This window comes from Corvus brachyrhynchos, unplaced genomic scaffold (genome assembly GCF_000691975.1).
Source record: "Corvus brachyrhynchos isolate BGI_N302 unplaced genomic scaffold, ASM69197v1 scaffold14, whole genome shotgun sequence".
NCBI classification, from domain to species: Eukaryota; Metazoa; Chordata; class Aves; order Passeriformes; family Corvidae; genus Corvus; species Corvus brachyrhynchos.
In genome coordinates, this window is record NW_008239110.1 from 6,748,469 (window position 1) to 6,771,193 (window position 22,725).

Consider the following 22,725-nt stretch of genomic DNA (forward strand, 5'->3'; position numbering starts at 1 on the left):
AGAGGTAGCCTGGCTCAGTCTGAGTTTTCACCCCACACAGGCTTTTCTCTGTCACTCATCGCTAACCTCTGGACCTTCCTGAGAAGGAGAATGGAGACAGAGCCAACAGCCAAATGACTGCAGAGGCATGACAAGGAAATAAAATGCTAAAATGGAGTTAAACCTGCAAAAGAAGGAAAGACAAATAACAGACTCCCTAAATATGTTCTTGGCAAACAAACAGAGCCCAGAGGGAGTACAGTCATTGATAGATAAGAGTGGAAAGGGAGTGACAGATGAACTTTAATATTGCTGCAGGCCTAAATGATTTCTTTGCCTCAGGGGAAGGGGGTGGGAATGAAATTTTAAAAGGTTCTCTCTGATTGCACTGGAGCAGATAATAAGGAGCAGCAGATCTACTGAAACTAAGCAGAAGTAGCAGACCCTCAAAGGTGCAGAGAAATGGGAATTATTTAAAAAACAAACCACCCCCCACAATAAAGAAGGAAAGGAGGAAGGCTTTAAGATAATTTTCTAAAAATCTAGGGCACACCAAGCAGGAGAAGAAGAGATGCATCAGAAAAGCAGGCATCTGAGAGAACACAACTACAGGATATTTGGGGTGGGGCAGGGTATTCACAGGCCACGATCAGCAGAGAGCTCTGCAGAAAAGATCAGGCTCAGCACATCTGCACTGGCCGGCGCTGGCAGGACATGTCTGGCACCACCTGGCTGGTGTCCTTCACCTTGCAGCACCTCACAGAAGAGTGCCTGTCCCACCAGCGCAGCAGCTGCTCCCACTGACAGCGTGGCACGCACTGTGCAGGGATGCAACATCGCAGGTGCTCCTCCACCCGCTGCAAGAGCAGCCCAGCATCCAGCTGCATGAGACGTGGCCATGGACATTAAATATTTATCTGGGCTTTCCTTGCTTTGCCTCTCTTTTGTAGGGGAAACAAAAAGGCAGCTCACTGAAAGCACTGACATTTTCGGACTGAAATGTCCTCAAAAATTAGCAGGCAGGCTGTATTTGCTGAATATGGTGCTGAGGCTCACAATGCCAGCAGCAGCTCCTTTCCCTTGGGGAAGTGCTGGATGTCTCCCATGAGCCGCTTGCAGCATTATTCTGGAAAAAGAGAAATTTCAACCCCCATGCCCCCAGATGTTTTCAGGAAATCTATGTACTAATAAGCAGGACTGCCTCTTTAACAAAGACCCTCAGGTGATAATAATTAACTGCTAATACTGGATAATAAAATCTCCATAAAAATAACAAGCTACAGGGCAAGGTTAAGGTTATTATATTGTGGTTGAACACACAATTCTTCATACTTGGAATAAAGGCTTTGTCTGTTATGTAAGCAGGCTTGGAAAGGTTTATGGTGTCCTTGACTATTCCTTCCCTAATTTAAAAGCTTCAATTTGGCAAATGATGACAGGAAAGTGCATGTTTATCTGTTTGCAGCTCCAACTGGCTTTCTGAAATGAGACTTTTTTTTTCTTTTTTTTTTTCAGAATTTTTTAGCATAATCAAGGAGAATTAGGCATCAAGCTTCCGATCGCATTAATGAGAGCTTTGAGGTTTAATCTCATCCATTCCGCTTGAAAGACATGTTCTGCTATGCACTGAGATATGTTTTATGATTATGGCTTTTTCCATGATATTTGCCCACCATGATAAATAAGGCAAGCTATTTTTCAAACCTACCCATAAATAAACAGGATTGGTTTGAGGTTTCAGAGATAAATTCTTCCTCTTTTTAATAAGCCCATCTCTGCCTCATAAGTATACAAACTGAAGAGGATAAGAACAGAGACTGACATGCACCACTTACTCATCTTTGCTTACTTGTGATTCAGCAACATATAAATTATGCCTAGAAAGAAGAAAAACACATGCACAGATTCCAAAGACCTTTGCAAGAGAGACTTTGTGAAGAAAGTAATCAAACTCCAGTGTGGCTACACTAAGACAATTGCAGAAAGGTGTATTTTAAAAGTCTGGGATTGCCAGTAGAAGTGGAAGCAACATGGTGGGTGAAAACATGATTTCTTTCTGTGAAGTAATACAGTCTCTAATTTTGAGGAGTGAGTAATGCTTTGTAGGACTCTGGTGAGAATTCCAGTGTTACAGAGCTGACACTATGGCAAATAGTGAAAGAGAAGAAACCAGGCTGTGACTGGAAACACCACAGTCTTAATGCTTGAAGTGATATCATTACAAATGTGTGGGCACCTTGGCTTCATGGATGTCACTGTGTTGCCCACCACAGCCACAGAAAACTGCCTGGCCATGTCTGAGAGCAAATGCCTCTCCTCTGCCTCAAAGGACCCAGCTTCTGCTACGGACTGCAGAAGAGTGCTGGAGTCTCCAGACAGCATCTGAGAGGATTAGAGGAAGTGTGATGGATGGTGGTGGCATAAACATTTGTTGTCTGTGCTGCCATACACTGGTGGAGCACAGGGGATTGCTACAGGGGATTGTTAGGGACCTTGGTAGCAAACCCTGTATGGGTTTGTGTACGCCTCTGTGGTACACCCTAATCTACAGTGGGTGATACCAGGACTAATAAATGCCTAAAAACTAGGAAAACCCCAAGAATATCAATGAATCTATAGCCATTTTAATGATGTTCACTGCATACCTTTCCATTTTAGGAAGCCTTTACTGTTGAACTGGCCAAATGACCCAGAGACCCCAGAGGAGCTAGGTTATGCAAGTGTCAAATGATTGTCACATAAAATTACTAAGCTGTTTTGGGATGACTCCTGTTAACTCCAGGTATTATATGTAGCAGTTTCAAGTCATTTATGACTGCTGATGTCATGGATGCCTGGTTCAAAAGCAATCTCTTCCTCTTTGCCCCTCAAAGTGCTTTAATAAGTTTCAAGCTAGAGAAATACAGGAACCTGTAAAGCCTATTGCATGACCACTTGATGACTTTTTTGTTTATTCAGTTCCGGATAAAAACATGTGCCATATTTCAGCCTTTCATTTTGTAAAGACTGCGAATTTTGTGGGAAGTCATGAAAAGAGACATGGAGGTGTCTCCTGAAGCTTAGCTTCCTGCTCAGGTCTACATGGAGGTTTCACAAGACATTGGCTGAGACTGGGGAAGGGGAAAAAAGTCAAAAAAGAAGGGAAAATAATGCAGGTGAACAAGCTTAAGAAGCTCTGATTTTAAGCTTCGGTCCCTTGAACACAGTTTCCGTCCCATGATACCAAGGTTTTTCTCCACACAACACATTCTTATGTACAGAAGTTTTATGTATTCTGAAAATGCACTAAGTATTCAGTAATCCACCAAGTGATTCAGAGAAGAAAAATCTGTGAGGGCTTACTAAGTGTGAATCTACCACCTCTGGTTGAGGAAGTCTGTGAGCCACACATTTCTGAAGGCAGAGAGGGTAGTAGGGATGCACCACCAGCTCTGCATTTATCCCTTTCCTTGAGGTATGCTGCTGTTTCATGCTGGAGACAAGATGTGTGGCTAGACAGACCTTTGGTCTGAACTGTCCTGGCTCTTCATACATTCTACAAAGAGATAACGACTGATCCCAAGCAGAACGATAAAGATTTTTAAGGCAAGTAAGTAACAACATTGTTACATCTTGGCTCCTCAAAGCTGCCAACCATAAAGCTTAACAAAAGGGTCCCAGTTCTGCTAGGAGGCTCTAAGGAAGTGGTGGGAGAGGGGTAAATGAATCCTCTGCACAGTGACCCTCTTGTCCTCCCAGGACCTGATTATGCCAGCCTGAGGGGCACTGAATAAGATCTGAAAGGAAATGGCTTTTCATTTCCTTTTCTTTGGCACTGAGGCCACCAGTTCCTAGTGGCAGCCTTTTACAAGTTGTTTGCAGTGTATTCCTCTACTATCCACTTTGCTTTGAGTAAAGCTGACTCCGTAAGTAAAGAATGAGATAATTATGAGAACTGAACGCTTATCAGTGGTCTCTATAATAGAGTAACACAGGGCTAAACCAGGGAAGCAACTGTGTGAAAATAATAGCAAAGTCAGTGATGGTTTTGGGTGGGTATTGAATATTAAAGAAGGCAAACTTAGATCAACAAATAAATACATGGATAAATACTTGTAATACATATTTTGGAAGAATAATGTTCTAAAATATTAAATAGTGAAAGTTCAGGAGCAAGAAATAATACAGGTGTTGGGGAGGTGAGGGATGTGGAGGAATTAAGCAAAGATTAAGCAAAGGATACTGGAAAGAGCCTCTGAAATGGCTTCCAAGCAAGAATATGCAGAATCACTTGACATTTCCAAGGGAAATGCAAGGGCAAAAAGACAGTATAATGAGGTAATGGTAGACAAAGGGGCTAGGGGAGCCAGGGGAGCCAGTAATGTTCTGCAAAGATATCAAGATTTGAAAAAAAAACCCCACTGTTGTGGCAGTAGGTTCCATTAATAAATGAGGAAGGGAAAAAATTAATGACTTTAAAATGGCTGAGACATTCAACTCCTTTGTTAGATCTATCATCAGAACGAAAAATGCATACATGAAGTGTGAATAATTAGTAAGGGGTGAAGACACTGTTGGCATCAGTGCTGATAAAGATCTATTGACTGAGAATTTGGAAAATGCAAACAAAGTTAACTGAAGTCCAGTGAAGTAGCTAACCCATCTGATAAACCTGGGTAATTTCTAGAGGAAAATAAATTGTGGCCAATAGGAACTGTAGCTGACAGGTAGAGCAACTGCCTCAACAAATGTCAATTCTAGCATGGTCACTGGACAAAAATACAAAGAGAGGGAAGAAGAATCAATGAATACAGTGGTTCCCATGGCATTTCTTGAATTTGCAGATAAACTTCTTGTGGCTTTGCTTCCTGAAGAATAAAAGTGCCTGGGGCAGTGAGCTGAATGATTTCAAAAAACACATGTTTTGCTGGGGAGTCTTTTTCAAGCAAAATCTGGCTTGGTTTGTGATTAAAGGGGCAGGATGGGTCACACAGCTAGGAAGGAAAACCTTTTGCTAAAATGCTTTGAGGGAGGCACTAATATTTGGGTTTGCTCTGCATCATGTCTTGTGCACAGCTGGTGTCACATAAGTAACAGGTAGTAGCAGTAGTACTGTAGGCAGTATCAATCTTTGGGAGGAATGCCTTTTATATTAATATCTGCATGTCTAAGCTGATCATAACAGTCATGATTGCCACACAATTACACCTAATACATATGTTTACTTAACAACAGCATTAGAAAACCTTCACCTTTTTACTTAACAGTGAACAGATTGATTTTGTGTTTACAATGAAAGCATGAGTGGTCTGGATGGATTCCATCACAGAACCACCTTACTAATTTTCTTGGGAATTTGGGAAGGAGTTAAGACTCCAGCACAGCACCAGCATTACAGCACACATTGCTAAATGGAAGATGTTGCATTACCACTTCTGTTTCCTTCAAGATAAGCCCCATTCCTCGTTGGGCTGGAGGTCTGATGTCGCAGGCCAGTAGATGAGGACGCCCCTGAAGACATCTGGGCAGGACGATGGCTACAGGAGGAAGAGGAGCCTCCAGCAGGGTGTCCATCTGCAGGACTCTGACGCACGGTGTACACGGAGCCCACGGAACCCAAGGCAGCGTCGGCAGGATCCACACTGTACTGCTTCCTGTTCGGAGGATCAGCCAGGAAGTCCTCAGGTATAACTGTCTCTGCTCAGGAAGCCCAGACACAAAATAAACATCAGTAAAACAGAAACTATTTTAATCAACCCTTGAAATTTTTTTTTTTTTTTTTTTTTTGGCTAAAATTCCCATTTTTTTGGTCAGGAAGTGTAACTCCAACTTCCTGTACAGACAGCTGACCCCAGCCAGGAGAGATCCTTGCTGAGAATTAATAAACAGTGAAGGGAAACACAACCATTCCAAGTCAGTAGAGTCACAAGGGGGAAAACATGGCTTGATATGTGTCATCTGTGTCAGCATACAACATTATTCTCCGTAAAGTCCTGGGCCAGTGGCTGGCAGGTCCAATTTCCCTCATGGTGCTCCTCAAATACACTGAGAATAAAGGACTGAAAGGAAGGAGGCAGAGGAGGACAACGGAACAGGTAGTTTGTTGTGTTCATAATGCCTGGCAGCCAGTAGGAAGGAGTGAAGGTAATAAACCAAAGCATTCTGGCTGCAATTACCAAAATTAATCAGAAGCATCCTCAGCTGCAGACATCCATCCAGGCCTGGTATCCCACAAGGATATAGGCTTAATGACTGATGAGCACACCCAAGGTTTATCATGGACAGTCATGTGTTACGTGTGAGTCACTTGGACCTAACTCAGGTTCAGGCAAATGTGCCAACATCACAGACAACTGCAAACCATTGCTATGGTTCCTCTCCTCTGCACTGCACTTTTCATGCTATGTAGGAGCTAAATACCTTGTTTTTCAGATTCCTCACAATAAGCCAAATTTTGCATTTTAAGACCTATTTAGAGACTTACACTTGCCTTTACTTGGGAGCCTAACACACAGGCACGAGGTTTGCAGTATGCAGATTTTTTCTGCCATTTCCCCTCAGATTTAGGCTCAGGTCTGTCACTGTTTGGGCTGACACTTCTATGCCTGTATCACTGTCCTCTTCCTCCAGTCTCCTCACATCCAAGTTTTTCCTATTTGCCTTTTTTTTGTCTTCACAAAAGATGGCCACAGGTCTTCCTCCTCCTCTTTCCCACTGCCATTCTCCCTGCAAAACCAGTTGTCCTGTCACCCAGCCGCAGTATCACTACTGAGATACAAGCAGAGCCCTTGGAAACCTCTATGAGATCCCAATCTTCACAGATCCCTGCTGGCAACGTGCACTTTAGTGATTCCCACTCCTACTGGGTGTTAACACCTGGTAGGCAGGGAACCCCTAGTTTAGGGAAGTGCCTTCCTTTGCCCCATAACATTTCTCTGAGCTGTTGAAAAGGCCACTTTCCTCATCATGTGTACTGTCCCTCCAGAGACATCTGAGCAGGGTGAAATTTCCCCCATGGTGCTGCACATCAACTTCCCGGCTTGGGCAATGCTCTCATCCTGATGTATTATGCAGCCTTATTGAGTAATAAGAAGAATTAATGCTGTAATTTATGCCATAAGGCACAAACTCCATTGCTAATAGATGCTGAGGCTGTATATTACAGAGTTTTCCTTTTAATTTGCTTTTTCACTCTTTTCCTTAAAAAAAAAAAACAAACCATGACTTGGCAGCTGTGTACAGTAGTTGATGTTAAACGAACATGATTTAGTTCAACAACTCAAATACTCAGGAGTTGTGCCATGCCAGCATCTTGGCTTGTGTGTCAGGCCACACCACAGATTTTTGTTACATTGTTTTATTTTATTGCTTCTCTCTTTTAAAATTTTGTCCCATTCTGGGCCAAGGCTGGACTCACCATAAGGCAAACATCAGATTTGAAGGAAAGCTGCAAACGTGAAGTTTCCTCGCTTTTGGGCACTTGCCTTTGCAACTGTAAGGAACTTTCCTTTAGCAAGGCTTTTTTCCCTTAGATGATTTGGATTCTTACAGCATGCATTCAGGTCTCCTGCTGCTTTCTGCCAGGGATTTCTGAGCTTGATTCTCATACAAATAGAGATAGGGTGTAATTCAATTGAATTCAAGGGAGTTCAGATAACGTAACACATCAGAGAAATGGGAATCAGACACTCTGAACCTTTCTCCCTAACCTCCGACAGATGCCAAAATTATATAGCGATTGAGCTAAATACCTTGCTTTTCAAACTCCTCCCAATAAACCAAAGAAAATCCAATCAAGCCTCCTCATTCAAAGGAATTTAATTACTGTGTAGAACACTTGCAATAAAAGCCTCTTATGCATAAAGAAGATGGCTCTTTCTGCAGCATCCTGCCTGCACTGCATGGAATAATTATGCCTCTTGTGAATCATTACCTCTTTATTCCAGGAAAAGAATGCTCTTTTAATATGATTACAATATGAAGAAGACATAGACTATCAAAACAACAAACAGCACATTAAAAGAGCCCTGCTAAATAAACAGCATACAGCTTTTATTGCTATGGATGTAAATTACTCCAAAATTTTTGAGCAGACACTGGGGATTTTTTGATGGATGTCAGACTGTCTCAACAGTCTGTGTGAAATAAGACATGTGCAGATATAATCTCCCTGTGGAAGGACACCCATGAATTGTGTACAAGACTTTAACAAGGAGCTAATCTCCATCACTTCTGTTCCTAACCTTGCCTAAGACTCTTTTCTTGACCTAGATCAATTTATTCCACATCTCTGCTTTGGGCTCCAAAATGGGAGTAATGATGCCTATTGCCATGGAGCAAGCCGGAGCCTCTGCTCATTACTGTATGAAACATTCCCCAGTGGAAGGTGCTCTGGGAATTTGAAAAGTCATATCAATGTCTTCATTGGACTGGGGGGGAGCAGGTATCGTCTCAAGCGGCCCACTGCCCAGAAACTAAAAAACCCCATGGAAGCTCTTTGTGTTCCTATTTTTCCAGCTCTTTGTTTGTACCACAGAGAAGGTGCACGAGTTGAGGTTCCACTGATGATGTGCATGAAAATATCTGCATTTTGTAAGCTCCCAGAAGGCTTTGTAGAGTGTATGGCCATCACAGCTTCTAATCCCACTTTGGCCAATTAGGAAAAAAACATCTTTTCTAAGACAATAGAAGAAAATATAAGCCTCTATTGGGGTTGAAAATGCAACAGTTCATAAATCTGTAGCTTAGCCCTTCTGTATTCTGTCGCAGTTTCATATTTTATTTTGTAGGTAGTCAGTTCCACATATTAGTGAGAAACTAGTACAAAATGCTTTAAAACAGGATTTATGAGAAAGCTGCTTCAAGCTTTTGCTCTGAGCACAGTAATCTCTGTTACAACTGCTCACCACCCTGAGATGCTTGAGCCATTTTGGCGTACTTTTCCTTTCCACGAATGGTCCACAGGCAGCTGGATTAAAAAGCCCAAGGCTGTTACATCCTGCACACCTTAAAATGCAATGAAGGAGAGAAAAAAGCCACAGTTGCCTTCCCAATTTAAAAATGCACATTTCTTTAGCTGAGCTTCTTAAAAGTAGCAGTCTGTAAGATTCCTAGCCAAATTCCTCAAGATGGGTCAGCTGAGAGTTAAAAGAGCCTGAGAATCTGCAGCTAACATCCCAGGTCTGCTGCAAACCTCTGGAGTGACCTTGGTCAGGTTATCTGTCATCTGTGGACCTCAGCTCTCCGTTAGGATGAAGGAAAATACTTGTTTTGTCTCTCACTTCTGTAACACATTGAGTTCTTTGCCCCAGCAGTATCCATTTACCACTGCAGAGTGCCACATGGATGCATAGTGCCCGTGTGAAAGCAGAACACAAACACTGGGCCTTTGGTAGCATCTGGGAATAGAGACACTCCAGAAAGACAGAAGAATTGACCCTCATTGTACATCAGGGAAGCAAATGAAAATCAATTTCAAGTCAAGCAGGAAATGAAGAAGAGTATATACACAGGAAAGATGATCCCTAGCTGACCTTCTCCTCAGCAGATCTAATCTCTTACTTTTTCTTCTACATCTTAAAAAAAGCCCAAACTTAGTTTGTTAGAATCTCTCCTATAAGCAAAAGCTCCTTCTGCACTGCAGAGACACTATTCTACCTTCTCTCTTCCCAGGCCAAACATGTCTTGTGCCACTTTCCTCACCTGCTGCTGCTCCCACATCACTGCTCACGTTACATCCTTCTCTCCCTTTGCCTCTCTCAGGCTCCATTCCCTTATACCTCCCACCTGCTCCCCCCTCTATTCTTCCCCATCACCTCTTCCTACTTCTGTCATATTAGCACTATCTTGACTTTGTTCTAACACTGCTTTCCTGCACCTACAACATCACCCTTTTCCCATTTTGCCAGGTATTTCCCTATCTCTCTTTTCTATTTTTCCTCCTTCCACACATATGATTTTCATAGCCATTTTCTCCCCACGCTGTTCCCCTTGCACCCGTCTCACACTTCCATTGATCCAGCTTTCCCTTTCCTAATTGTAGGAACCCAGAGTGCAGAGAATATTTCTCTGCCTGTTTTGAAGGGTTTTACCCCCCTGAACAACACTGTTTTTGACCTCCGTCCTTGGAAAAAACTGCCTACTATTAGAAAATAATTAGAAACTACACTGGTGTAAATTAGGTGATAGACTACCATGTAAGATTGTCACATTTTCACATTTCACATTGTGAAAAATTTAGAGGTTTTGGGTTTGTTAATGTAGTAAATAGATAAAAGCAAAAACCATCAAAATGGAGGATTGTTGTTGTTCTCCAAACCTTCTTCTTCTACTACTCCGTATTCTGCAGTAAAAGTAGTTTGGGATGATTGGACAAAGAATTCCACAGTTTCTGGCTGCGTTACTAAATAATTGGTAGAAAAATAAAAATAATGTACGTTTTTAGTAACCATTGGTTGATTTACCTTTAAAAAGGCCATTTAATCTTGATAATTCGGCTTTCTCCTGAATTCTCTGCTTTGTGCTATGTCTGGGTCACGCTAATGACTCTGTTTCTCTGATAAGACTTAATAAACAACTATCTAGAAGCAGTGAAGGCTGAGAGTCCCGTTTGTCTCTCGAATTCCTGGCAAGGACTTTAAAAACTCTATCCCATCAGGAGAGGCATAATTATGGCACGGTCAGTGCCACTAATATTCCCATGCCTTTTCCTGGGTTCATCCCCGGATTGCTGCTTGGACAGCAGAGCCCAAGGTCAGGGCAGTGAACTGGGAGCAGAGTCCCTTTTCACAGTTAACAGGCCATATCCTGCACGGCCAGGAAGTGGCTGCTTCTGGGTGAAGGCTGCATGGGGCACTGCTGGAGACCCACACCCCCTGCTCTGAGCATGCTGGACACTGATCCCCAAGCCAGGGAGGTCCTCTTTTACACACCAGTAGCTTCTCAGGACACCTGCCCTTCCTTCTAGGACAATACTTTAATGTAATTTCATAACCTTTTACTTTACCACCTGCAATGCTCAATCATTTGTATTTGCTTTAATTAAATTCCTCATTAACTTCTTTTCCTTACAGTCAATACAGATTTATTTCTGTCTTTCTTTTCTCTGCCCCCACTATTCCTTTTTTGTGTCGTCTCCTATTCCTCATATCATTTAGTGATGGGCTTTGCCCTCTGACCCTTCCCTGTACCTTTTAAAGTGCTACCATATATTGTCTATAATGGGTTGACCAGATGTGAACTCCATATTTTAAGCAGCATGATATCATAGCTTCCTCAGACCTCTCCTTTCTCCCAGCTAGGGACGGCCTTTTTTCATCTCCCAGTCATTTTGAGATGAGCCAGTCACAGTGTCAAAATCCTGTTGAGATACTCCGTCTTTGTATGGTTTTATCTTTGCCTGTATTTTACAGTTCCTGAGCCTGGCTCCAGCTCCAGGCACAAGGATGGCATTTGCCCTATCTGGGAGGTGGGAGGGGAGGGGACAGTTTTAAGCAGCAGCTTAGAAACCCTGCATCTCAGCCTTGATGAAAGGAAAAACAGAAGCTTGCAAGCAGAGGGTATTGTTCTATCAAGGGGGGATTACTTCAGTCGGCCATACCATTGTTTTCTAGTTGTTCAGTAACTAAGACCTGGTATTTCAAAAGTGGCTTTCATTTCGATGTTGCCTGTAGTTTTCATATTCCCAAAATCTTTTGTCAGGCAATCATGTTTCCAAGGCTTTCCTGTTTCATCTTCCCCAACAAATTTCATAACCTTTTACTTTACCACCTGCAATGCTCAATCATTTGTATTTGCTTTAATTAAATTCCTCATTAACTTCTTTTCCTTACAGTCAATACAGATTTATTTCTGTCTTTCTTTTCTCTGCCCCCACTATTCCTTTTTTGTGTCGTCTCCTATTCCTCATATCATTTAGTGATGGGCTTTGCCCTCTGACCCTTCCCTGTACCTTTTAAAGTGCTACCATATATTGTCTATAATGGGTTGACCAGATGTGAACTCCATATTTTAAGCAGCATGATATCATAGCTTCCTCAGACCTCTCCTTTCTCCCAGCTAGGGACGGCCTTTTTTCATCTCCCAGTCATTTTGAGATGAGCCAGTCACAGTGTCAAAATCCTGTTGAGAGACTCCGTCTTTGTATGGTTTTATCTTTGCCTGTATTTTACAGTTCCTGAGCCTGGCTCCAGCTCCAGGCACAAGGATGGCATTTGCCCTATCTGGGAGGTGGGAGGGGAGGGGACAGTTTTAAGCAGCAGCTTAGAAACCCTGCATCTCAGCCTTGATGAAAGGAAAAACAGAAGTGGGGAAACACAAAAAGGAAATGCTGAAATGCAGAAGGAAATCCTTCAGATGAGTTTAACCAGCAGTTCAATCTTAGTGTAAGCCAGAGAGGGAGAGAGCAGAAAGATATAAACAGTGCTTAAGATTGGGAAAGATATGCTTTGGCTCTAAATGGCTATCTTCTGTTTTAAACATCAACTCTTAAAAGATTTTAGAAGACGTTTTTCTGTGCCTTCCAAACAGACTCACACATTTCTGTCCAGTCAGGAATGTACCACGGCCCTTGTCTTCCCTGTAGTTTGAGCCTGCATGCATCTATCTAAAGATAAGAGCCTCCTGTGATAGATTAAGACTTTCCAGTTCTGCCTGCTGTGATTTACTCTTGGATTACAGCACCAGCCCATTCCTTTTAGCTCCATTGCCCATCCAGACATGCAGCACAATGAAAATATGATGTCACCCCTTAGCAGATGTTTCCGTACCATGTCAACACCACTCTCTGGTGCATGCATCTGCACCCTACACAGCTGGCCAAGGACCAGACCTTTTCCACACCAACCCGTGGCTGCCACAGTTTGCCTGGACAACGAAAACATTACAGGGAGTGACATCTGGTTTGTGGCAGCAGAGCCAAGCTGCTTGCTGCTTGCCAAGGCGGAGTGGCATGGCGACACCTCCCCAAGGAGTCACAGCATCCCTGAGGCTGCTGCAGAGAGGCAGTGAGTGAGCAGGCAGCCCAGGGCATCCGCCAACAGCAGGTCAGGGCTGTCACGCCTGTGGTTTTCAGTTTACGGGGGAACTTTTGCATGGGTTATAGGAACACACAGTGGCATCCACAGGGGAAAAAAAGGGGGGCTTAGTAGTCAGCCAGAACAGGAAAATGTAAATATGCCTCATTCACTTGTGAATGCAGATATTATGAACACTGAAACTATGGTCACACTGTGGAGATAAAACCTGCAATGAATTCTCCAGGGTTTAGTCTGAGGCTTTACTGCACTGTGTATCATCTAGCTGTGTCCTAGCCGCTAAAAAATATTTTGCAGTAACTGAAATGCTGAGTCCCCAAGGAGAAGCTGCCAGTCAGTTAACATCAAGAATCTAAATTTTTTAGAGAATTTTCCAAAATCCAATGTTGTCCTGATTAGGTCCTCAGCACAAGCAATTTTTTTTTCATTATTTAAACAATTTCCCTTGAGTGTTTGCAGCCCAGACAACAGCCACATTGTGTTTAATGCAGTAGAACCAGGGAATGAAACCAGCTGGGAACAGATCAACATGGTTTTATTGTCCAAACTGAATAAAAAGGTAGAGTAAATTCTAAAGCTAGCTGCTGACAAATACATTAGATTTAATAATAAAAGGTGCTCGTGTGAATAAATAACCCATTGAGGAATTTTTTCCATTTTTAAAGTGCTTGGGGAGGATTGAGCAAATGTATTTTGTTACAATGGAGAGGTTTTAGTCCTATGTTACAGCACAAGCAAATTGTTTAGGCACACCCATGAGTGAAGGCAAAGGGATTTCAATGACACAGAGATCTAGGCTGTAGAAAAAGTCTTCCTTTGGTCTCTTCCACCTGATTTCAGACCTGCTCCTCCTTTCTCTTCCCTTCTCCCTTGCCTTTATGTTATACCAAAGTGTACATCATGAAAAGAAGATTTATCAGGGTTGTATAGTTTTGCGTCTCAGCACAGCAATGGATCTGCAATGGCAGAGGGAGATGGGAGAGGCTGCGATCGATCTTTCCAGTTTCCAGCTTCTAGCAGTAGCTAGAGGGGTTTTTTATCAAGGTAGTTTATAATGCACTCTGTATCCCTATAAATCAGCATTGATAGAAGTCACAAAAAGCTGTATATAGAATAGACTAGATGAAAATGACTGTGTTATTTGAAAATTTCACGGCATTATATACTGGGATTCTCTGCAGATGAAGTACTTAGTGCATTTCTGTTTTGCTACCACCATGATGAATATCCCTGAATCGCATTGCTTAGCACTGGCTTAAAATATTTAACAGTAATTTTTTTATTGTTTGAAAAACAAATCATTTGAGATACAAGAAGTGAGATGTCTATACCAAAATGCAGTAACTGTAAAATAAGCTGTGTTTGCTCATTAATAAATATAATAATCTCAGCCAGAAATTAGGTAGAATAGTATATATAATGCATGAGCCTGTGCATGTGTTTGTATGCAGGTATAAGATCTTTTATAAAGTCTTTGCTTCACCTCTCCCTGCTCAGTGCTGCTGCCCTGCTTAACTTTCTGGTATTTCTTCTGCCATGTAAGTACAACACATCTGCGCCCTGAAGTCTTAGTTCCCCTTCACAAAACCTTTCTTTTCCCGTCTTCTCTGCTGCTTCTCCTGACGTCCCCAGTTGACCTCAATCCCAGCAGCTAGGAACTCACCAATTCCCCTTTGTCAAGCCCTTTTATCCCCTCCTCTTTCCATGATCCTACAGAGCCAGTTTTCCTCCACACCACTGTGCTGCACTGTGCCATGCTGCTGGGGAGCAGGGCTTACCCTGGGACTCCATCCTAGGACTCATCCCCAGCCTCACTGTGTTTTCCTTAAATCCAGCTTCTCTGATGAAGACCATCAAGCCACTGCCACCTTTTTGTTTAAGTCACTTCTGTAACCTTATCTCTTCCATGAAGAAAGCCACCATAAAGTACCTGATTCCCCAAGCCACCATTTGCAGCTTATTTTCAGTCACAGGATGTACTTCTCCTTCCCAGATGCTGCTGGTGGTGGAACTCCTTGCCTTGCACCCTTACCTTGCTCACTGCTGCCCAAGGCCAGCACGGTCCCAGCACAAACAGCACATCACCACCAACAATTTGCTTCTGGTACTTTCTTAACTGTTTTAATCCCCTGCTTTGCACTCATTTTGCCAGCAGATTAATGTTCTTCAGGCAGATGCTGTGTGTTGCTACTATCTGAAAGGCATTTTGATGTACTCTGTATAATTACTGCAAACAAATAAATCCTAAGGAATTGGGGAGCACTGTTGATTAAACAGTGGCCAAGACTTTTCAAGAACAAACAGTGAATGTTTTATTTCCATGGAAATGGAAATGCCACTGTGTGTGGGTTTCCATTTGTTTTGTAGTGAACTGGGAAAGGATAGAGAGAAACAGAAGGTAGATAAAGACAGATAAGGGAGAGATGACGATGAAAGGTTGAAAAAGAGAGCAACATGAGGAAGGTGAAAAACTGAGCTGAAAAACTGAAGAACATCCAAGCAAAAATCAGCAATATTCCACAAAAAAAATCTGAATCTTGTTTGAAACCTGTCAAATTGAAACAGCCTAAATACCAGACTCCCTTTCCCCACTCTCAGCTGTCTGCTTCCTGCCACGGAGGTGCAAGCCCAGGCCCTGCCATAGGCACCATGTACCAGGCAGTCCCAGAAGCAAGGGCCTTCTCATCCAGATTCACAAGCAAAAGTTCTACTCTCTTCCAAAACCTTTCTTATTTTATCTTTTACTTAATAAGCACTGGATCTTGAGGTTCACCTTTTTTCCCACTCACGTCTTTGAAAAACCAGGTTTCATGTTGGCTTATGCTCACAGCACTTGCATAGGTTTCTCATCACAAGTTCTGGCTTGTGGCCTGCTCATCTGACTGCTTGAAATACTGGTATATTGGATCACAGGTATTTGGGTCAATATTTTAAAAGCTTAGGAATGGAAATTCCTGTTTCAACTTTAATTTAAGATATTTAAAATAAAAGCCTGGACTGCTAACTTCAGGTATCTCCTAAAGGAATCATACAGCCCTAGGGAAAAGTCTTAACTAGCTAAAACAAAGTTAAAGCTAAACCTGGAGCTAAAACAGAATAACAATCACATGATTCACCTGACTGGGGCTCTGAGAGTATCCATGCTTCCTCCACGTGACTCTGCTTGTAAAGTTTGAATTAAATGCTTATACCCAGGGGTATTTTTTTCTGTAGTGGATATGATCTCATCCATCATGCTTTATGCATTTATGCCTATCATTTCATCCACTTTCCTTATGCATACCCTTTGATATGGAGAAATAAAGCATCCTTAAATTCTATTTCATAGCTCAGCTCTCTTTTCTAACATCCATGGCTGCAGCCCAGGCAATATCCAGCACTGTCGGTGTCTGTGCCATGGCACTGAGCACATCTTGGGATGAAGGATGAAAGGCCCTTTGGGCTTTTCCTTATTCACTGCTGAGGGCAGGGGGGCTACCCCCACCAGGGGTAACTTTTCGAAAGGGATGAATTTTCTTGCACCCCCTCAAGTCAGTGAAGGTAAAACAGCCCAGCAGAATGTGGGAAGGAGGAGTTCTCTTGGGCTGTCTGCTTACAGCTTCATTGCTTAGCACCCACAAGGACATACAATTTCATAAACTTAAAGGAACAGAAAGGGAGTCTTTCTTCATTTGTGAGTTAGCAAACAGTAATCTCACAACTTAAAGGTCAGAAAGTTCAATTTAGCCAATTCTGACAATTCTACAGAGTCCAGGCAAAATACATCACAGCTGAATTTTCTCTCTTCCATTCATCTCTTATTTTTCTTCCTGCCAGGATTTTCTCCTTAGTGTACATTTTATTAGTTTCTTCTGATCTAGGTTTAAAGGGTCTGAATGCTAAAGCCTCTGCTACCACCCTCATGAAACCCCTCCACAGGAGCACTGACTGACCCTCTCTTTTCTTTCAACTCTGTGCCTTTACTTCCTATCCGTTGGACCATCCCAAACTGTTCCTGTCCCTCCCCAGGTTTCTGGGCTACAGCATGCAGCTCCAGCTGCAGTTGCCTCTCCTTTGGCTCTTCCACAGAGTTACCACCCTGGACACCTCATTTCAGGAAGCCAGTCCTCAGGATGGTGCTCCAGCTGCAAGCAGGACCTCAGCACAGGGGTCCTTGGTGGGATGTCTTGCCCTGTGGCCAGTTGTGTCAGGTGGGGAGGGAGAAGGCACCCAGCCTGCTGATGGATGGATGGAAGGAAGGAAGGAAGGAAGGAAGGAAGGAAGGAAGGAGGGAAGGAAGCCATCCCAGCCTTTCTCAACTGTACTGCAGGTTCTGCCATCAATCTAAAAGCCCCAAAGACCATATAAACTTTTTATATTATACTTTGTTGTGGCTGGATGGCTCTGCTCCCTCTTTAAGAGTGACCTTAATGTTTTATTTATTGTTTAAAGGATAATGATTGTGGTAGAGGAATATATGAGGCAATAAATGGCCTTTGCAGGTAATTAAATGCTGAGGAGAGCTGAAGCTATTGATAGCCATAAAAGCCATTTATTCCGAGTGTGCTGAGAAGCCAGGAGCACTGTTCCTCTTAGCATGCAACAAGAGAAGATTAAACAAGCCATGGTACTAGAAAGGGGAAAGACAACATTTTTCTTACCCTCTCAGGGCTTGAAACTTCTGAGCTGCTGTTTATTTGGTGCTTGCGACAGAAAATATCGATTGTAATAATATGTGGTTTTCTATCATATTATTCTTTTTTTCCTAGCTGTTTTAGAAGGGCTTTGCACATGTTGGCAAGAATTATTGCCCTCATTCAACAAATAATCAAATAAAGGCACAGCAGGGAAGAGTGGCTTGCCCACATAGTCAATGGGAATGTCTCTTATAAAAATCCAGTTCCCAGGCCAGTGTCTTGCCTACTTAGTCACACTCCCATTGTGCATTGCTATTGTGCTTGCCATATCAGCTTTTCAAGGGCTTGTGGACAGGAGAAGCCCACCTTCCTATAGACAGAGGCACTAGCATACTGCTGTGTTTCTGCTCCATATAGATCCCTACTTCCAGCCAGTGCCACAAGAAGAGGCGTTGTTCTCCCATGAACAGTGGTAGGGAACTCCATATGCTATCTACATATCCAAATTTGACTTGGCCATGGGGAGAACAGCAAGGCTGAGGTACCTTATTCACAGACCTTCCCATCTTCCTCTGTGATAAGAATGATCCAGGGTGGCCACAGAAGTTCCTGCATAAAGAAAGTTTTTTTGCAGCCATGCTCTGTGTGGAGACATCAACTGTCTAGCAGCCCAAAATAGCCAAATGCCAAGGTTTGAGACAGAAGGAGCAAGGAAAGGATTGACTGAAAGGGAAAATAGATGTTTATCAAAGTTCATGTTTCCCACATAAGAGAAACCTCTTCCATTTCTGTGCCCACCAATAGGCTAGCCAGAAGTTTTTTAGCAAATATGACTTCCTCTGAAAAATAATCTAGTACTCATAGGTGCATGTCAACAGTATGTACATGTCCTAGAAATGTCCCTTTTGCATGCTCCCATCTAAGCCTCCATTAGCTGAGCACAAGGCAAATGGTGAAATCTGAACACAGAGTGGAGGTGCTTCACAGGATCTCTGTTGGCTTCCCACCATGTAGCCCCTGCCACACCTCTCCGAGTTTTCTGCACAGGTCACCTAGGTCTTGCCATCATTTTAGCTCAAACTGCTCTACCGCTCCCATGGAAAATTCTGGGGTGCAGGTTCAGAGATGCTTTGAACCCAGGTGCTGTGGGGACAGGTAACATCTCAGGATTTGCTGTAATGTAGACCTGAAGCTGGGCATTTCCCAGATGAAAGCCGGGGAGTCACCCCACAACTGCTCCCCACAAATCACTCTCATGAGCCAGAAAGTCCCTTCACAGCTGAGAAAGAGCCATGGGGAATGTCCCATGTGAGACATGAGACATGTGAGGGCCATTGGCAAGGCGGGCAGAGCGTGGGGCTCAGGTGCAAGGAGGGTAATGCACTGCCAACAAGGCTCATTGCAGAGGCCAGCTCTAGGCACAGCCTGATGAGTGTGCACTTCGTAGGCATGTAAAACATAGTTGTAAGTGATACATGCATATGTCAACAAATCCCACCTGGCCTGTACACAGCCATTAGCATCTGGCAGCTTGCTGTGAGCACAGGTGAATTATGGCTTAGGGGCATGTGCTTTGGGGCAAGGTTAAAAGGTGACTCCTGCATGGTGTAAGTGGATTAATATGGCTGGACACGATGCCGGCTTCTCCTCTCACTTCTAACGGTGTAAATCATGAGTAACTGCACCAAAGTCAATACATGGATTAGATTCATTGGTGCAAAGGGGATGAAAAGCACATGATTTTAAAAGAAAGGACATCTCGATTACAAGATGGAGAACAGAAACAATGAAAAATGTGGCTGCTTTGCATGGCTTCCTGTGGTGCTTTATTATGGCCCTGCTCCTTCCAGGCGAGCTTTATCCCAACAGGTGCCCTCCCAGACCTCTGCAGCAGAGCTCCTATGGTCCTCCTTATCACTGCACTATGGGAAACCCAGTCTCTGCTCTGTGTAGCAGAGGAACCCCCATGCTGGCCTTGCTGCAGAGAAATGCTGGCCCCTGGTGAGATGGAAGGAGATTTAGGCAATGCAGCATTAAACATAGACTCAGGGCCTCAATCCAACCTGGCCTTGAATACTTCCAGGGATGGAGCATCCACAACCTCTGGGAAACCTGTTTCAGTCCCTCACCACTCTCACAGTAAAGAATTTCTTCTTCATATCTAATCTAAACCTACCTGACTAGCCGTGGCTGCCAAGCCCATGCTGCTTCTGGGGCTATTAATTGGACACACACCCACACACGCACACACCCCACCCCACAGTGGGAGACCCATGAAAGAGATGCCTTGCCTACACCCACACCTCCTGTCTAGTCTGAAGGAAAAATAAAGTTTTGCCCATCCTCAGTGTCTGGAGAGAGCCAGTGAGGATGGTGTCAGGGACATCTGCACTGGAATTTTGTGGGGAGGGAGACACTCGAAGTGTAACAGCAACTGTAAAAATTCCAGTTGTGGAATTGTCTTCTCTCACATACAGCCCTGCCGTGCAAAAGTAAATGCAAATGTACATGCAAATTAAAATGCAAATGCAAACGCAAATGCCAGGCCTCCTGGGCTGCACTCGCTCAGTGCTACAGAAAGCCCTTGACCTCTCAGAAACATTCAGCTTGCTGCAAATGTCCTAGTAGAGAGGGAAGAAAAATACTGCTTTCCAGTCTGGGCTCCTTCCTTTCCTCCCCTATGTGTAAGAGTGGCAGCTGGATTTCTTTGTATAAAAAGATGATTTCTGCACTGTGTGCACAGCCCTCTCCCAGCTTTGGTGTGCAAAGCGCACACTTAGGATATTCTTGGTGAACAAGTGATTCAAAAATCGTAATTGTGGACACTAAAACACCTTTCTCTCATCTGCCAGCATGTGTCTGCCGTTAAACTGAATGCATGAGAGACAGAGTGCTCCCCAAACACCCACAGTGCTGTTAATAAAAGAAAAGGAAAAATAATTTAAGTCAGGAGGAAGCCTGCAGGTGAAATGAAGGCTCATGCCCATAATTTACATCTTTCTTTTTTTCCAAACTAGCTTTTGCAATGCCATAGTAAGGCCCCAGGGCAGCTTTCCAGCTGCTGATTGCAGATGGGGCTGCAGGCATGTCCCTGCTCCGTGGGGACTGTGTGGGGCCAGCACCCTGTCCCAGAATGTGAGCAAGAATGAAACTCAGGGGTGCCATCCATCTGGGAGCCCAGTGCTGGTCAGGGCAGGTGCCCTCAGGACCACCACCATCCTTGGATGCATCTGCCCCATGCCAGAGCCCCTCCAGGCTTTGCCCCCCGATGGTCAAGCACTAAGACAGGGACCTTGCAGGCACTAGAGGGTTTTAATCTAAATGAAACATTCCTTCAAGTAGCAAAGTAAACCACTTAGCAGTCACAACTCATTTAGGTTTATACTCACAGATGGAGGTGGCAGATTGGGATCCGGGCTGACTGTGCTACAGCAAATAACATGTACCTTAGGTTTATGCTAACATAACATGCTGGCCCAAAATTTCTCTGCTGGGGCACCTCAGCACAATGGTTCTTACCTGAACACCTCCTCTATAGCCACTGGAATAATACCACAAGTAAGCTCACTGCCTCCCTCTGCAAAGGTCCCACAGAGGCCTGCAGTTCCCTATCATACACAGCACAGCACCAAAAAAAAGACAGCCATTTCTTCAGCTCTATTCAATCTTGAGCCCAAGGTGACCAAGGAGCCTACCTGCCTCCATCCGTCTGTTCTCATACGCCTCCGGGCTCTCCGTCACGGAGCTGTACTGCTGGAAAGGCTGGTTGCTGAAGAGATTGTCACACAGGAGGCTGCGACAGAGCTTCTTCAGGAAGCGCAGGACATACCCAATGCTGTTCACTACCAGCAGGCTCTGGAGATGCTGCTTCCCCTCAAAAGAAGCTGAAACTGGAAAGCAAAACAGGAGCAATTCGATACCTGTGGGTGGCATGGCAGGAGGAAGAATGAGAGCAGGGGAGATAATTTTACTCAAGTATTTGTATGTCTTAAAATATTTTGCAGAATTACCCTACCTGAGGCACACAACAAACTGGAGGAGCTTAAGGAGCTGAGTTTGTGTGACCCAGATCACCTTCCCCCTGGAGAGCTGAAAGATGCTGACTGGCATGGCCAGCAGTGCAAACTTTTCTAATACATGCATCCAACTGAAAACTGTATTGTGTCATTAGAAGGAGGCATTTATGATACCCTGGTCTCAGGAAGGGGAAAGAAAGCGATCTGCAGTGATCACCAATAGTGATGGGCTATTAGGCTGACTTCAGCAGTACCCAAGGTTTTAAAAGATAATGGGGAGGTAAGAATTAAAGGCATGATTGTGAACGAATGAAAGGTACCAGGATTGTGCTGAAGAGAGAGGTAACAGCTTCATTGTTGATCTTTATTTACTGAGTTAATGGCATTTATAGGCAAGGGAATGTTGGCAGTTGTGGTCTATCCAGAATTCAGTAAAGTATGAGAAATCTTTCATTCAATTGGAAATGGTTGCATATGAAAGGTGGGTCAAGAAATGGCAACAGGGTCTGCTGGCAGGAGACCCCAAGTCCCAGAGAGAAACCAGCAGCAGTCTCTGCTGGCACAAAAAGATTTTGTGGATGCTGTAAGCTGGCAGACATCATCAATGGAGAAGAGGACTGGGAGATTGCACAGGAAGGATCAACTGATTTTGACTTCTCTGATAGTAAATATGAGTGAAAAGAAATCTGGAAAGTAAACAGAAATCTGTAACTCTTTGAGGAGGCTCAAAACAACCTGATGGGAGAAGAAATGATAATACAAGCTTACCAGATGCCCATAAAACAGCAAGGTGACACAGTCATGAAAAACTCAGACATATTTCCAGAAGGTGTGGAACAAAACACTTCCAGGAGAGAAAATTGAGTGTTAAAACCACTATACAAAGTTCTGGAGAAACTGAGATGGATTGACGGGCATCATTCTGGTCATCCAGGCTGAAGAAGGGTGAATTCACACTTGCAGAAGTGCACAGACAGACCACATGGATGTTTGGGGAACAGAAATTTTCCCTGTGGCACTGCAGCCATCACCATCCTGCAATGTGGGACTGTGCATTCCTTTCACTGATCTTTCTCACCTGAAAGAAGCTAGCAGGATGAG

General features: G+C 43.6%; 1 protein-coding gene across 1 annotated transcript in view; it reads right to left on the reverse strand.

Annotated features, from left to right (window-relative positions):
• Positions 1-22,725, reverse strand: part of SCML4 (sex comb on midleg-like 4 (Drosophila)) — a 68,840-nt gene that overhangs the window by 8,339 nt on the left and 37,776 nt on the right. The window contains 2 exon segments of the mRNA XM_008637756.2: positions 5,389-5,655; positions 21,304-21,498. Coding sequence (XP_008635978.2) covers positions 5,389-5,655; positions 21,304-21,498 — 462 coding nt within the window.